General features: G+C 41.8%; 2 protein-coding genes across 2 annotated transcripts in view; one reads left to right on the forward strand and one right to left on the reverse strand.

Moving 5' to 3' along the window:
• The window catches only part of STPG1 (sperm tail PG-rich repeat containing 1), a 61,359-nt gene extending 46,695 nt beyond the window's left edge, over positions 1 to 14,664 (reverse strand). Inside the window, exons 1-4 of the mRNA XM_040229652.1 lie at positions 14,553 to 14,664; positions 11,627 to 11,745; positions 8,842 to 8,982; positions 348 to 466 (exon numbers count right to left, since the gene is read on the reverse strand). Of these exons, the coding sequence (XP_040085586.1) occupies positions 348 to 466; positions 8,842 to 8,914 (192 nt within the window). The 5' untranslated portion in view covers positions 8,915 to 8,982; positions 11,627 to 11,745; positions 14,553 to 14,664. The remainder of the gene's footprint in view (positions 1 to 347; positions 467 to 8,841; positions 8,983 to 11,626; positions 11,746 to 14,552) is intronic.
• NIPAL3 (NIPA like domain containing 3) overlaps positions 1 to 16,614 on the forward strand; it is a 73,672-nt gene that overhangs the window by 2,387 nt on the left and 54,671 nt on the right. The window contains exon 2 of the mRNA XM_040229634.1: positions 14,144 to 16,609. The gene's annotated coding sequence lies outside the window, so the exon portion shown is untranslated. The remainder of the gene's footprint in view (positions 1 to 14,143; positions 16,610 to 16,614) is intronic.

Genomic DNA, 16,614 nt, shown 5'->3' on the forward strand with positions numbered 1-16,614 from the left:
CTGAGGAGAGAGGAAGGAAAGGATTTTTTACTTTTTTACTTCATATACCAGAGATTTTTGTATTTTTCATTTTCATAATAATTTTTTAAAATACATTTTCGGTTAAAATTTCTTTTGGTTTCAGTATGGCCCAAGAAACCAAAAAAAATTTAAGAAGAAATGTATTTTTTTTAATTATTATGAAAATGAAAAATACAAAAATCTCTGGTATATGAAGTAAAATCACGTGTTTCCCGCTGGACTTTATATCCTTTCAGCTCCTTGCGTGACACTGCCCTCTACTGGTCATGGGGACAGACTCACTAAAATCCAGACTAAAAGTAAGACAGGGCCGTTCATTTCATTACCTGTTTGTGGTAAAATCTCTTGGCTTGACTATTAAATCCCTTTTTTTCTGATTCTGGGATTATCAAAGGCTGATATTTATAAGGAATGGAGGATTGTGTTGGATACGCAGCAGTAAAACCTAAACAATAAAAACAGAATAAAAATGAGCTCAAAACAAAGAATGACCGACACGTGCACAAAACACGGAGCTACATGTTAACATTCTATTCTAAGTGGAATAAAAGAGAAGCCTGCCTTTGGACAAGAGATAAACGTGAAACCGGATTTTTTTAGAGACCCTCTTGGTAATTTTTTGGTGTTTCCCCCTCCCCCTCCCTGCCCCCCGAGCCAAGCTTTTACACTAGTGTTCGCCTCACAGCCGAAGCATTTTGTCCCAGGGAAGAGGAAGGATCTGACAGGAAAGGCATTCTTGCCAAGAAGGAAGGGGACACAAAACCATCTGGGGCAGCCTTGAAGAGAAGCCAGGCCGGGGAACAGAGAGCCCTCACTCTGCCTCAGCCCAGTCACAGGTGAGCAACGCACCATAACGATACAGAGAGGCTGATAAATCTCAGAATGGGGCTCCCGGCCACTCTTCAGCACACAATGCAAGGCAAATATAAGTTTAAGTGTCTGCTTTGGGCAGACTTGGGGTGAAAAAGCAGAAGAGGACCATGTATAGAAAACAAGTTTTTATCTGTCTGAATTGTGAGGTGTCAGTGATAGATAAACTCCCCCTTTTTCTCCCTCCCACTCCCCACGGATGGTGCAGAGAAGAGACAGCTGCACAGAGGAAGGGTCCTGGAGGCCTGCACTGGGCTCCCCTCGAGCAGTTTCCTGAGTGTCGATCAGCACAGGCACGCAAGAAAGCTCCACAAGGCTGGGAAAAGACTCAGCTGACAAACATCAGAGTGGGACAGTGAGGCCTGAACAGTGGGAACAGCAGCCACTCCCATCCCCACAAGTCAGAGTGGAAAACTTCATAATTCATGCAACAGAGAGCAATACGCAGAAGGGTTTTGCCTCAGAGACAGGGCAGAACTGTGTGCTGTGCGCTCAGTCACGCCAGTCGTTGTGCAACCCAATGGACTGTGTAGCCCGCCAGGCTCCTCTGCTCATGGAATTTTCCAGGCAAGAACACTGGAGTATTCCTTCTCCAGGGGAATCTTCCTAACCCAGGGATCAAACCCTTGTCTCTTGCGTTTCTCCTGCATTGGCAGATGGCTTCTTTACCACTGTACCAGCTGGGAAGCCCAGGGCAAAATTACCCTTAGACTAAGTGTTGCTCTGGTTCCAGCTAACAAAACTTAAAAGCAAGACTCGCAAAGGTCAAACTGTTTCCAAGTAATTTAAGTGCATCCCAGAACAAAGCATAACAATTTATAGGACTACTAAAACATACAGTACTCAACAAGTAAAACTATCTGGCATTTGACTAAAAAAAAGAATGATGGGCATGCAAAGAAGGAAAAAAATGCAATTCACAATGAGGAAAAAATAAACACGTGATTAAATCTAACTCAGAAATGATGGAATACAAGAACATTATTACATTATTACAATAATAATTGTATTCGATATGTTCAAGAAGCTAGAAGAAAGATTGCATACATTAAGAAGGTACATGGAAGATATAAAGAAGATCCAAATCAAACTCCTGAGGCTGAAAACTAAAAAGTCTGAGATTAAAAACACACTAGATAAGGGGCTTCCCTGGCAGTTCAGTCAGTACAGAATCCACCTGCCGATGCAAGAGAGCTGGGTTCGATCCCTGGGTCGGGAAGACCCCCTGGAGAAGGAAATGGCAACCCACTCCAGTATTCTTGCCTGGGAAATCCCATGGACAGAGGAGCCTGGTGGGCTACAATCCATGGAGTCGAAAGAGTCAGACATGACTTAGCAGCTAAGCCAAAACCAAGATAAGATTAACAGTTGACTAGATACTGCAAAAAAAAAGATGAGTGAACTTGAAGATGTTGAAATAGAAACTATCCAAAACAAAACACAGAGAGAAAAAGGACCAAAAAAAAAAAAATACAGAGTGTCAGTGAGCTATGTGGAAATGTCAAGGAACTAATACACATGTGCCTGGGCTCTCCAAAGAAGCAAGGTGGGAGAGAGGAGCTAGAAAAAAATATTTCAAGAAAAAAGTGGCTGGAATTTTCCAAATTTGATATAAATAAACCCACAGACCCAGGAAAGTCAGTGACCCTCAAGCACATGAAATAAGAATTAAACTATACCAAGGCACATAATAATCAAATTTCTTTTTAAAAGAAGCAGAAAATCTTAAACTCAGGCAGAAGGAAAAAAAGACACATTATACACAAAGGAACAAATATATTTACTGTCAGAAACAACTTTTGTAAAATACCAGAAGGGAAAAACTATCAATCCAGAATCCTGTACCAAATAAAAATATCTCTTAAAGATGAATGCAAAATAAAGATTTTTGAAGACACCCAAAAACTGAAGCAATTAATCACCAGCAAACTGGGACTATAAGAAATGAAAGGAGTCCTTCAGGCAAATGAAAAATGATACTAGCCAGAAATCTGGAACTATATAAAGGAATGAAGAGTGCTGGAAATAGTAAATATTTAGGTAAATGTAAAATGTAGAACCTTGAGTATAAATGGATACATTTAGATGTAAATATAATATTTGAATCATTTCTAAACTAATTGACTATTTAAAGCAAAAGTAACAACAATAATATGGCATTTATAATGTATGTAGAAGTTTGACAACAGCTCAAAGGCAAGGAAGGAAAAGCTAAAAACATACTGTTGTAAGGTTCTTCTGCTGTACATGAAGTGTAATAATATCACTTGATGGTAGAATTTGATAAAATTAAAGAAGTATATTATAAACTCTATAGTACAGATCAGTAAACGTTTTCTATAAGGGCCACATAGTAAATATTTAAGGCTTTGCAGGCTGTATAGTCTCCATTGCAGTCGTTCAACTCTGCCATTCTAGAGTGAAAGAGCCAGACAGCACATAAACAAACAGGCTTAACTATGTTCCAATAAAATTCTACTTATAGAAACAGGCAGTGTGTCCAATCAGGCCCAAGTGGCCAAAGTTTTCAATCCTTGCTCCAAAGCAACACTATGAAAACACTGCAGAGTTATTCCTAAAATGCCAACAAAGGAAAGAAATAGAAACAAACAAACAAAATATTCAATACAGAAACATCCAGAAAATGTAAATAAAGAACAGATGGGGCTGAGACTTCCCTGGTGGTCCGGTGGTTAGGAATCAGCCTTCCAATGCAGGAGATATGGGGACGACTGGTTAGGGAACTAATATTCCCACATGCTCCGGGGCAACTAAGCCTGTCCACTCCAACTTCTGAGCCTGAGTGCTCCAGAGCCCATGTTCTGCAGCTAGAGAAGCTCCCTCATGACATCCAGAGAAAGCCCACATGCCACAACAGAGACCCAGCGCAACCAAAATCCTTAAAAAAAATTATAAAAAAGAGCAGATGAGACAAATAGAAAGCTAATAGATAGTAGGATTAAGCTCACACACCAATAATCACATTAAATTTAAAGTCTAAACATCCCAGTTAAAAGACAGAAATGGTTGAGATGGATAAAAAAGGAAGACCTAACTACACGGTGTCTGCAAGAAACAGACTCTAAATATTGATACAAACCCAGGATTAGGTTAAAAGTAAAAGTATGAGGAAAAGATACACTATCCTATCAAAACAGCGCTAGATATTAATGTCAGACAAAACAGATTTCAGAGCAAAAAATATTACCTGCAATAAAGAAGGTACAGTAATTTCATAATGATAAAGCATTCAATTCTGAAAAAAGAATATAACAATTCTAGACTCTGATATACTCAACAAGAAATTCAAAATATAGGAAATAAAAAATGATAGAACTGCATGAAGAAATAGAAACTCCACAATACTTGCCAGAGATTTCAAAATCCCTCCCTCGATAATTTAAACAAGTAGGTAGAAGATCAATAAAGATATAGAAACTTGACAATACTATCACCTAACTTGACCAATCTGACATTCACACAACACTTCACCTATCAATTCTGTACAATCAATTCTAGAAAACTGAACAGAAAAAGTCTTTCCCAAATCATTCTATGAGGCCACTTATTACCCCGATACCAAAACCAGACAGAGTTACTACAGGAGGTGAGGGGAAATCATTATAGATCGTTAACTCTCATAAATATACATACAGAAATTCTTACAAAAATGTTAGCAAATTAAACTCAACAGTATACAAAAAAAAGATGATGCGCCATGATCAAATGAGGTTCATCCCTCATTTGATAGATTGACATTTGAAAATCAATGTAATTCACCATATCGACAAACTAGAAAAGAAAGACTATATGACCATCTCCACAGATGCAGAATGGAATCACATAATATGTACTTTTTTTGGTCTGGATGATTATACATTTTGGAGGGGGGGCTTCCTTGTGGCTCAGACAGTAGAGTCTGCCTGCAGTGCAGGAGACCCTGGTTTGATCCCTGGGTCGGGAAGATCCCCTGGAGAAGGGAATGGCAACCCACTCCAGTATTCTTGCCCGAGGAATCCCATGGACAGAGGAGCCTGGCAGGCTACAGTCCATGGGGTTGCAAAGAGTCGGGCACAACTGAGCAACCAACACACTTTCATAACTTTAACTTTTTAAAAAACTGCCAAACTCTTGTCTAAATTTGTTGCACTTTTTTACATCTCCACTATTAGTATATAAGAATTACTGTTCCTTCATCTCCTCAGTGACAACGGGCAGTCTTTCAAATTCCAGCCATTCCATTAGGTGTGAAGGCATCTTGAAGGTGAAGTCATTCAGTCCTGTCCGACTCTTTGTGACCCCGTGGACTGAAACCTACTAGGCTTCTCTGTCCAAGGGATTCTCCATTTGCATATGCTTATTGACTAATGATGCTGAGCATCTCTTCATATGCTAATTGCTACTTGTTTATCCTTTGTGCAGTAAACTGTCTGTTTAGTAGATGGAGAAAGCGGTTTATAATACTCAGTGTTCAATGATTAAAAGAAAACCCTAGCAAACTAGGAAAAGAACCAAATTTCCTTAATCTGATAAAGGGTATCGATGACAAAAGCCTATAGCAAACATAATTCTGAAAGATTTCTCTTGAGATAGAGCATGAAACCAGGCTGACTGCTTCTGTTCAACATTTTCCTGAAGGACTCTAACCAGTGCAGAGGTTGAGAAAAACAAATAAAAATATGTAAGATGAGAAAAGAAGGAAATAGAGCTGTCTTTATTCATAGATGATAAGATTGTATATGGAGAAATTTCAAAAGAATCTGTAGGTAATGTATTAAACATAATAACTGAATTTGGCAAGGTCAGTATACCAAAAAGAAATCAATTTATTTTATTTCGATACCAGCAGCAAGCAATAGAAAATGAAATAAAAATAGTACCATTTACAATGGTATAGAAATCAAATGCTTAGAAGAGATATATAGAAGATATGCAAGTCCTCTATATAGATAACTATAAAACGTTATTGGGAAAAATTTAAGAAGACTTAAATAAAAGAAAGGATATACGTGGACTGCTGTAAAGATGTAAATTATCCCTAATTTGACTTCCAGAATCAATGCAATCTAAATCAAAAAGACAATAGGATTTTTTTTTAGGACATTAATGTGCTGATTCTAAAATTTATATGGAGGCACTTGCCACTGCAGCGGACACGGTTCAGTCCTGGTCTGGGAGCTGAGACCCCACAAGCCGAGGCGCGACTAGGCCCACTTGGTGCAAATACCGAGCCCAAACCAGTGCTCCACAAGAAGCCGCCACAATGAGAGGCCCGCACACCACGACTCAAGAACAGCCGCCACTCACACAACTAGAGAAAGCCAATGCAGAGTGACCAAGACCCAGTGTAGCCATAAATAAAGAAATCAATAATGAAGTTTATATGGCAATTTAGTGCAGCCAAGAGTAGCAAAGATGAATACAGTACACGGTTGAAGGACTTATGCTACTAGATTAAAAAAAAAAGCTTGTTATATAGTTACAGTAATTAAGGGTGGTGTTTGAACAGCCTGAAGAATACAGAGGCAGACCTGCGTATACATAGACAGGTTTACAGCAATGATGGCAATGCAGAGTGGCCGAAAAAGAATGCTCTTTCAGTCAATGGTGCTGGGTAATTAGATATACATACTGAAAACAATAGATTTGGACATTTTTATATCCTACACACAACTCCAAGTGAATCATAGGTCTAGATATGAAAGGTAAAATAATACAGTTATTAGAAAAAAACTATTTTGAGATAGGCAAAGATTTCTTAAATAGGACAGACGTATACACTACCTATGGGGCTTCCCTAGTGGCTCAGATGGTAAAGAATCTGCCTGCGTTGAGGGAAACCCAGGTTCAGTTCCTGGGTTGGGAAGATTTCCTAAAAAAGGGAATAGCTACTCACTCTAATATTCTTGCCTGGAGAATTCCATGGGCAGAGGAGCTTGGCAGGCTACAATCCATGGGACTGCAAAGAGTTGGACACGACTGAGCAACAATTTCACTTTCATACACTAACTAAAAGGGGAAATACTGATATTAATAAAATGGCCTATTATAAAATCAAGAGCTTCTGTTTATTAGCATACCACCAGTCCATCCTAGAGGAAATCAGTCCTGAATATTCATTGGAAGGACTGATGCTGAAGCTGAAACTCCAATATTGTAGCCACCTAAAGTGAAGAACTGACTCATCTGAAAAGACCCTGATGCTGGGAAAGATTGAAGGTGGGAGGAGAAGGGGTCAACAGAGGATGAGGTGGTTGGATGGCATCATGGACTCAGAGGACATGAGTTTGAGTAAACTCTGGGAGTTGGCGATGGTCAGGGAAGCCTGGTGTGCTGCAGTCCATGGGGTCGCAAAGAGCTGGACATGACTGAGTGACTGAACTGAACTGAACTGAAGAGAATGTAAAGGAAAGTCACAGACTCAGGGAAGGTATTTACATATAGCCAAAAAGGATGCATTTCTAGCATGTTTTTAAGAATGCCTAAGAGAAGAAAAACCCAATAGAAAAAAACTTGAACAGTCATTTCTCCAAAGAGAATATCCTAAAGATAAGCCAACATTTGAAAAAGTGCTCAATCTTACTAACCAAAGGACAATACAGTTTAAAAGCGTGAGCTAAAAATGGTGGGGATGATGTGGAGCAAGTGGAATCCTCATACACCGCTTGCAAGGAAATAAAATTGGCACATCCACTTTGGAAAACTGGTAGTATCAACTAAGCTGATCATAAGCACACTCTATGACCCAGTAATTCTCCTCGGCGTAGACCCAAAGAGTATATACACGTATGTCCAAAGACAAGAACAAGAATAGTCACGGAAGCTTTTAGTCATAGCTCAAAACTGGAAACAATCCAAATGTCCTTCAATAGTATAACGGATAAACAAATTATGGTACATTCAGTCAAAGAAAAACTTCACAGCAATGAAAATGAGCTAATTACTGATAACATGAAACATGAAGTTACATCTGTCAAATGTACCACGAGGGAAGAAAAAAGCCTGAAAGAGTTCATACTGTATGATTCCAATTTATAGGAAGTTCAAAACAGACTAAAGTAATTAATGATAATAAAATGATAAAGTCATTAAGGTAACCTGACATTAAAAGTCAGGTGAGCTATAGTGTTGACACTTGCAGAGAAGAGGGACAGTGCCCATGAAGCGGCAAGACAAGGGCTTCTGGGATGCTGTGGAGTGTCCGTTTCTGGGTCTGAGAAGTGACTCCGTAAGTGGTGCTTTCTTTGTGACCATTAGGCTGAACAATTATGATTTATTTTCTGAATATACATGAAGCTTCAATTTGAAAGTATTCAAGAAAAAGAGACAGCAATACATCAAAAGATGGGAGGAAGGAAGAAAGGTCCAGCTCTGGGTCTGAGAGCAGCAGAGACTGTAGAAGCCCACCAGGGAGGTGGTAATAACCCCCCTACCCCAAAAGAAACAGTGGTGGAGTGAGTGAGGATGTCAAAATTTGCAGCCTCAGCCACGATTCCCCAAGTCCAGGTGTAGTCCAGGATTAGTGCATACTAACAAAACCAGAAGAGCACATGGGCTGAGCAAGCATCTGCCACCTGTCTGCATGGGTGACCCAGACCACATCACCTCTCTCCACTGAGAAAGATCGAAACCTTGAAACAAGTCATTTGTGTCAGATTTTCCAACAACCCAGCATGGTGGGGGCTTGGGTTAAGTTTTAGGAAGTAAAATAAGATCTCTTCCTCCTTCTCTCCCCTCCATCCTTTCTTCTCATAGTTTCTTTCCAATCATCACCCTCGAAGCAGTGGAAGGATGACTAAAGCAATCTATTTGATATCCTTAAGAACAGCCTTGCGAATATAAACCAGCACTTAAAATTCCCCTAAAATTTGCTCTTACATACTGAAATAAACATACGTCAGGAGCTTGCTCCTCCCCTCCCAAAGACCTCTGTTATAAAGTTCACTAGACCTTTCTGTACTTTGTTAGCCTTTCTGGAATATTTTTTGCCAGAGTGTTGGTCTTTTTGTGTAGAGTTGTCCATCTTAGCAAAGTTCTGTGATATGTTCCATTTGTTTGATGAAAAACTTGACTACATGTTCTTCTAAGCACCTGAAACAGCAAAATACAACATTTGTAGGAATCATTTCATGATTTTATTAATCGTGTTAATTGGGTTCTGTTATATTTGTTGGGTAAACAGAAGTCTTGTGGGTAGAGGCTAAGATTTACCAGTTTCTACAACCCTAAATCCCACATTGCACTGCCTGTAGTAGGAACTCTGTAAAGTGTTCTTTGCTGGTGGTGTTTACAGAGCTCCTGAAGGCTTGAATTTCACACATTTATCTTATTGATATAACTCACATACATGGTAATTCATTAATTCAAAGTGCATGTACAATTCTAAGTTTTGGTGAAGGTTTACAATTGTGTAAAATACCACCAAAATTAAAATATAAACATATTCATCTCTCCAAAAAGCTCCCTATGTCTCTTTGCAGTCAATACCCACCCCACAACTCTGGCACCTGGCAACCACTGCTCTGCTTTCTGTCACAATAGTTGCCTTTTCTAGATGTCATATATGGGTAATTATATAGTATATACCATTTTGTGTCTCTTTTTTCACTTCGCACAATGCTTTTGAGAGTCTTCCATGTGGTTGCATGTATCAGTAGTTTGTTACAATTGCTAGACATCCTCACCAACACATTTGGTAAATCATATTAATTTTAAATTCAAAGATGCTTGCTCTTTGGAAGACAAGGTATGACAAATGTAGACAATATATTAAAAAGCAGAGACATTACTTTGCCAACAAAAGTCTGTATAGTCAAAGCTATGGTTTTTCCAGGAGTCATGTATAGATATGAGAGTTGGACCATAAAGAAGGCTGAACAACAAAGAATTGATGCTTTTGAACTGTGGTATTGGAGAAGACTCTTGAGAGTTCCTTGGACTGCAAGGAGATCCAACCAGTCCATCCTAAAGGAAATCAGACCTGAATATTCATTGGAAGGACTGATGCTGAAGCTGAAGCTCCATTTCTTTGGCCACCTGATGCAAAGAGCTGCCTCACTGGAAAAGACCCTGATGCTGGGAAAAGATGGAAGGCAGGAAGGCAGGAGGAGAAGGGGACGATAGAGTACGAGATGGTTGGATGGCATCACTGACTCAACGGACATGAGTTTGAACAAGCTCCAGGAGATGGTGAAGGACAGGGAGGCCTGGTGTGTTGCAGTCCATGGGGTTGCAAAGAGTCGGACACGACTGAGTGACTTTCATTTTCACACATGGTGAATTCTGAGAATAATTTAGCTCCACTACTAAGACATGATGTTTCTATGGACTCTACCCAACCAGTCCTCATCTAATATAGTGTGTCTCTATTCTGGTTTGTGGGAACATCAAGTAGTCCCAGTTCTGTGTAAGAAAGACCCAGAAATTGTTCAGGTGATGGGATGAACTGGGCGATTGGAGTTGACATATAATTGCTATTATATAAAACAGGTAACTAAGGAGAACCTACTTTACAGCACAGGGAGCCCTACTCAGTGCTCTGTGGTGACCTAAGTGGAAGGAGATATGAAAGAGCAGAGATACGCATATGTACAATTTTGGGGTCTTATGCTGCTCTCGGTGGCTCTTTCCTGAGTCTTAGGTTCTTTGCATGCATGTGTCCATTATTTCTCTTCCTATTTCTGATCTTCTTCTGTGCAGGTCCATCCATTACCTGTAAATTCCAGCCTCTTTGTTCTCCCTGAATCCTGACTTCTATCTACCCAGCTCAGATAGCTGGACTTTGTGTGGGTTTCCCTCTCCCTGAACTGTGGCCTAGAAACTCTCTCCAGCATTAGCTGGAGCAGTTGTGGGGCTCACCCTGTTTTTCTTCTCTCAGGGATTACAGAACTGGGGTCCCTGTTGTTCACTGTCTAAAAACCATGCTTCATGTATTTGTCTGTTTTTAGTCATTAACAGCAGGAACATAATTAAATTTTCATAGAGTTAATCTTTCATAAACAGACTTGAGTTTTATTTTGTTCATCTTTTTTTTCTCCCTAAGTAATTTACATCATTTATAAATACTAATGAATGAAGAATGGAATAAATGATGTTCAGTTCAGTTCAGTCGCTCAGTCGTGTCTGACTCTTTGCAATCCCATGAATTGCAGCACGCCAGGCCTCCCTGTCCATCACCAACTCCTGGAGTTCACTCAGACTCACATCCATCGAGTCAGTGATGCCATCCAGCCATCTCATCCTCTGTCGTCCCCTTCTCCTCCTGCCCCTAATCCCTCCCAGCATCAGAGTCTTTTCCAATGAGTCAACTCTTCGCATGAGGTGGCCAAAGTACTGGAGTTTCAGCTTCAGCATCATTCCCTCCAAAGAAATCCCAGGGCTGATCTCCTTTAGAAAGGACTAGTTGGATCTCCTTGCAGTCCAAGGGACTCTCAAGAGTCTTCTCCAACACCACAGTTCAAAAGCATCAGTTCTTCGGCGCTCAGCTTTCTTCACAGTCCAACTCTCACATCCATACATGACCACTGGAAAAACCATAGCCTTGACTAGACGGACCTTTAGTGTGCTATAATTGTAGGTGATTAGAAAAAATTAAACTTTCCTATGACAATGGTGATATGTGCATATTGTCCAGTTTTTGGAAAGATAAGAAGTTTAAAAGATTTTAAAAGCAATCCATTCCTACCACCCAAAGACAACACTATTAATAATGCTTTCCAGCCTCCTTACTGCATACCTGTGAAGCCAGGATGAGAGAAGGTGCAGCCCAGGTGTGGACGGAGCACTGCCCAGGTGTGCCTCACTGGTACACTTGCTCGTATAACTGTTCATGACAGGATGTCATGGGCCTGGAATCTAAGAAAGAGCAATGAAGACATATCACCTTCCTAATTAACAGCATATGCTCAAGCAGTTCTCAGGTGAGGGCCAGTGCAATGATCAAGAGTATCCATTTCTGTGTTCAAGGTTAATAGTCCTGGGTTCTGCCACTTAATAGTTCTAATTTTGGATGAGTCACTTGACCTTTTGAATCCATTTTCTCCTCGATAAACTGAGATTGATAACAGTACCTTCTTCTTAAGATGCTTGTGAGAAATAAATATGATAACCACAAGAAGTAGTTAATGCTGCCTGGCCTACAGTAGGCTTTTATTAACTTTAGGTTTTAATGTATGCACATTGATAATACATTAACAGTTTAAAATAATAGCTATCATTTCTTGAGCCCTAACACTCCTAGATGCCTTTATAAAATATCTTATACAATCCTTCAAATAGTCCAGTGAGGTATTATCCCCATTTACAGATAAGAAAACTGATGGTCAGAGGGAGGGGTTATGTGACTTGCTCAAGGTCATACCACAAGTAAGAGGTAGAATCAGACTTTGAACCCAGAAGTCTGACTTCTGCCTACCCTGAACACTCTAATAATCTCTAAAGCAGCACACATTAAATGTTAGCATGCTAAATGTTGACATTGATCACCCCTGAGTATGTATGATTGATCTCATAAAAGCTAGGATATTGCATAGCGTTTTCAAAATGTAATTTTCCCAGGATGCTGGGGCTCCCCAGAACTCAGTTTGAAAATTCCTGAGGCAGTTCACTGCTAAGAGTTCTAATTGCTAGAAAGTTCCTGCCTGAATGAGCTCAGAATAAGCTTCACTCCTCTTCCACATTGGTGAGTTTTGAAATGTAGGTCACAGCTTAACAGCCTTTTGTGAAGTTTTTGTTACATGAATGCTGGGTCACAATATAAAATATATTTCTTACCACAGATCACAGTCAGAAAGGTGAAAAGACACTGTTCTATGTGACTATTCTTCAGATATTTGAAGGCAGCAGTCATAACCTATCTCTTAAAAACTAACCGTCTTCTCCACGAGGGACCTCTTCAGCTTCTGCAAAATACTTGTAACATGGGGATTCCTCCCTTTGCTATACTGGGCACCATCTCACCTTGTCACCAGATTCATCTGGGTCAGTCCTCGAACTGCCTTTGGGATGACGGATGACTTCCTTGGCCACTCTCTCTTGGGAAGCACCACCTATGTCTCTCTAGCCCCATCTGACTCTGCTTTATTTTTCTCAAAGCACTTTTCACTACCCACATTATATTTTATATATTATATATATAATATTTTTTGTTTATGATCTTAATAAGACATTCATCACTGAATCCTCAGACTGTTTCCTGGCACACAGCAATTGATCAATAAATATTTGTGGCTTGAATGAATAGATGAATACTAGGAATAGACACATTTTATCTAGAATGAATGGGCTTCCCTTGTGGCTCAGCTGGCAAAGAATCCACCTCCAATACGGGAGACCTGGGTTCGATTCCTGGGTTGGGAAGATCTCCCGAAGAAGGGAAAGGTTACCCACTCCAGTTTTCTGGCCTGGAGAATTCCATGGACCGTATAGCCCATGGGGTCATAAACAGTCGGACATGACTGAGCAACTTTCACTTCACTTCTTCATCTAGAATGAATACAGATGCACTCATAATACAACTCTTTCCATCAGGAGCTACATTCTTTAAAGATTTAACTCACATGACTACAACTATAGCCATGTTTTAATTCTACCATCTCTGTTTAAAAAAAAAACCTTTCCATCTGAGCCACCAGGGAAGCCCCATTTATCTTATAGTATTACATATTTCATACATTTAAATGTGTATATTACTGTACAAGTATACCAATATATACTGCAGGTATATACAATATATCTATTGGTATATATTGGTACAAGTATACCAATATATACAAGTATATACAATATATACTATTAGTATTGGTATAAGTATACCAATATATACTAATATAGCATGTATTCTGTTACCTTTTAGGTAATTTTATGGGCTTTACATGAGTAGTTTTGACTATATGAGATTTTTATTGATTCAGTTATAATGCTATCGTGCATCTTGGAAATATTTTACATTTTTCTAAGCACGCTCAGGTAAATAATCCATTTGATATTTTTCTTTAGTTGAGAAAAGTGTTTCTAAGAGCTAGAAGAAACTTTAGGAGCTGGCTAGTGCCCGGGTTCAATTCCTGGGTCGGGAAGATCCCTTGGAGAAGGAAATGGCAACCGGCTCCTGTATTATTGCCTGGAGGATTCAATGGACAAAGGGGCCTGGCAGGCTACAGTCCACGCGGTCACAAGAGTCGGACTCGACCTAGCCACTAAACCACCACCACCACCAGTGATCTCTAGATTCCAATCACACCCTTTCGTTTTACAGATGAGTAAACCAAGGCGCCCAGCAAGGAGGAGGGACACCCAAGGAGATGGAGTGGACCCGGGATTAGAACTGAGCTATTTGCCGTCCACCTGCTGCCTGATGCCCCCTAATGTTTGTACATTCGCCTGGACTGAGGCGGGTGAATCAGTAGCGTACGCCCCTCACCGGAGCTCCACGGGGAAGGCATGCCCTGGTTCTTATCGCCACTTTTCAGGTGGGGACTCTGAAGGCACACTCCAGGGAGGGGAACTTCCAACAGTGGGTTCTTCAGGCTCTCGCGGTACCACCTAGCTTGGCATCGGAATTACGCACGGGGCCGGCGGGGGTCTCAGTCGGCGTCTAATGCTGTGCGCCGGGTCCTCCTCCCCACGACCCCAGCATTCGTCCCCCAAAAGGGATGGCTACCTACCTCGTCTGTCCCCCTGGGCTGAATCTGGCCGGCCGGCCTCCTGTCGCTATGGCAACCACAAGCCTAGCGTTCTAGCTTCCACCTTCTGCCCGCTTCCTGATGAACTCGAGCCAATGGTATCCTCCGTTTCTTTAGCGTGAAAAGTTGTTGGCCAATGATCAGAGGCATTTCAAAAACCGCTGGGAAGCGGCCAGAATTTGGGGGTTCAGGTTAACTACGTCAGGATGGGCGTGGAAACTTAATGCGGGCTTATCTAGACAACCTCCTAAATCTCGTGATAGGCGCAACGGCTTAGAATTTTGCTCATCCAGAAACCCTGCTTCAAGGAATAACCCTAAAAGAACTAACATTCATTGAAGCCCTCTTTATGATAGTCAAAGAAAAAAGACTGATAATGGGCAACAACGTACAAGGACAGCCATGGAGCTGCCCAGGTCCAGGACAATCAGTGATCTTGTCACTCCCCCACTTAGAACCCTCCAAGGGCTCCCCTTTAAACTTAGGGTGAAATCCAAACATCTTCATGTCCCCAGCCCTCTGATCTCAGCGCCTCCCTCCCACGCCCCTAGAAAAATCTCACACCTGCCACGCTTTCCTTTGGGCAGCTGCTACAATTCTGTCAACCGCGTTCCGCTGACCGGTGTTCTCTCTCAGCTCACTCGGTGTCAGGGTCTGCACCACAACGGCCTCTTTCTCACAGTTGAGGTCTCTATCCAAATATCATGTCTTCATCCGTAAAACAGGCGTGAGCCCAATGTCTCACTCAGTGGGTTTTTGAGAGGATCTGGAATGAAATGTGAAACAGCGAAGCTCCCTGCACCTGTTAATTATTTTTTAAAATACATTTTATTTTTCAAAAAATTAATTTTTAGTTGAAGGATAGTTGCTGTATGATATGTTACAGGTGTGCAGTATAGTGATTCACGATTTTTAAAGGTTATACTCCATTATAGTTCTTATAAAATATCGGCTAGACTGTTGTTCAATATAGTGAACACTGTATCAGTTCAATAACAAGGATATATTGTTCAATATATCCTTGAAGCAGTTAGAACTATTACGGTGGTACATTACGGAAGCATTCATCAAGTGCTAGGCTTATGGGAGGACTTTTAAGTATTGCTATTGGAAGGACTGATGCTGAAGCTGAAGCTCCAATACTTTGGCCACCTGATGAGAAGAACTGACTCATTTGAAAAGACCGTGATGCTGGGAAAGATCGGAGGCGGGAGGAGAAGGGAACGACAGAGGATAAGATGGTTGGATGGCATCACCGACTCAACGGACATGAGTTTGAACAGGCTCCGGGAGCTGGTGATGGACAGGGAGGCCTTGCGCGCTGCAGTCCATGGGGTCGCAGAGTCGGACACGACTGAGCGACTGAACTGAACTGAACTGAGATGCAGATGTTATCGGGAGGGTGTACTGTGCTGCCAACAGGCGTTCCAGGAGGACAGGCAAGGAGAGATTTTTTTTATGGCCTCGGGGCTTTGGCGGGGAGGAGGAACCGGGCCTTGAAGGATGTGTAGGATTTGAATACCTGGTGAGATCGTGGGGTCGGGGAACAGCGGGAGCAAAGCCGGGAGAGGGCTCCGAGGGTAAAGGCGGGAGGAGGACACCCGGGCAGGTTGCCCATCTATAAGGGCAGATGCAGTGAGCAAGTCACCCGAAGCCTTCCAGACCCAGCCCGACGTCCTCCCTGTGGCCGCTAGAGGGGGCCCTCGCCAGGTGAGCTCGGCGCTCCAGCGGGGAACCGCCTCCCCGGGGCTCTCCCCCTACGCGTCCAGCGAGCTCCGCAGTCCAGCCAATCAATGCCCGAAGGCTGTCCCGCCCGCCTCCTCCTCGAAGCCACTCGCCGGCGCCAGATGCCCGTCAGTTTTGACTGACAGGCAGCCTGGCAAGTCGAATCGCGGCTTTGGAAAGCACAACACAGCAGCCGCTCTGCATCTCTCGAGTCGGGGAAGGAATTTAGGAGGGCTGTGCCTCCGGCTTGCTCGAGGAGTCCACGTCCTGTCTCGGAAACCTCTGATCGGTGGGCCTTAGCGGAAACGCCGCCGGTGAG

The sequence above is a fragment of the Oryx dammah genome, unplaced genomic scaffold (assembly GCF_014754425.2).
Source record: "Oryx dammah isolate SB20612 unplaced genomic scaffold, SCBI_Odam_1.1 HiC_scaffold_27, whole genome shotgun sequence".
In the NCBI taxonomy this organism is placed as follows: domain Eukaryota; kingdom Metazoa; phylum Chordata; class Mammalia; order Artiodactyla; family Bovidae; genus Oryx; species Oryx dammah.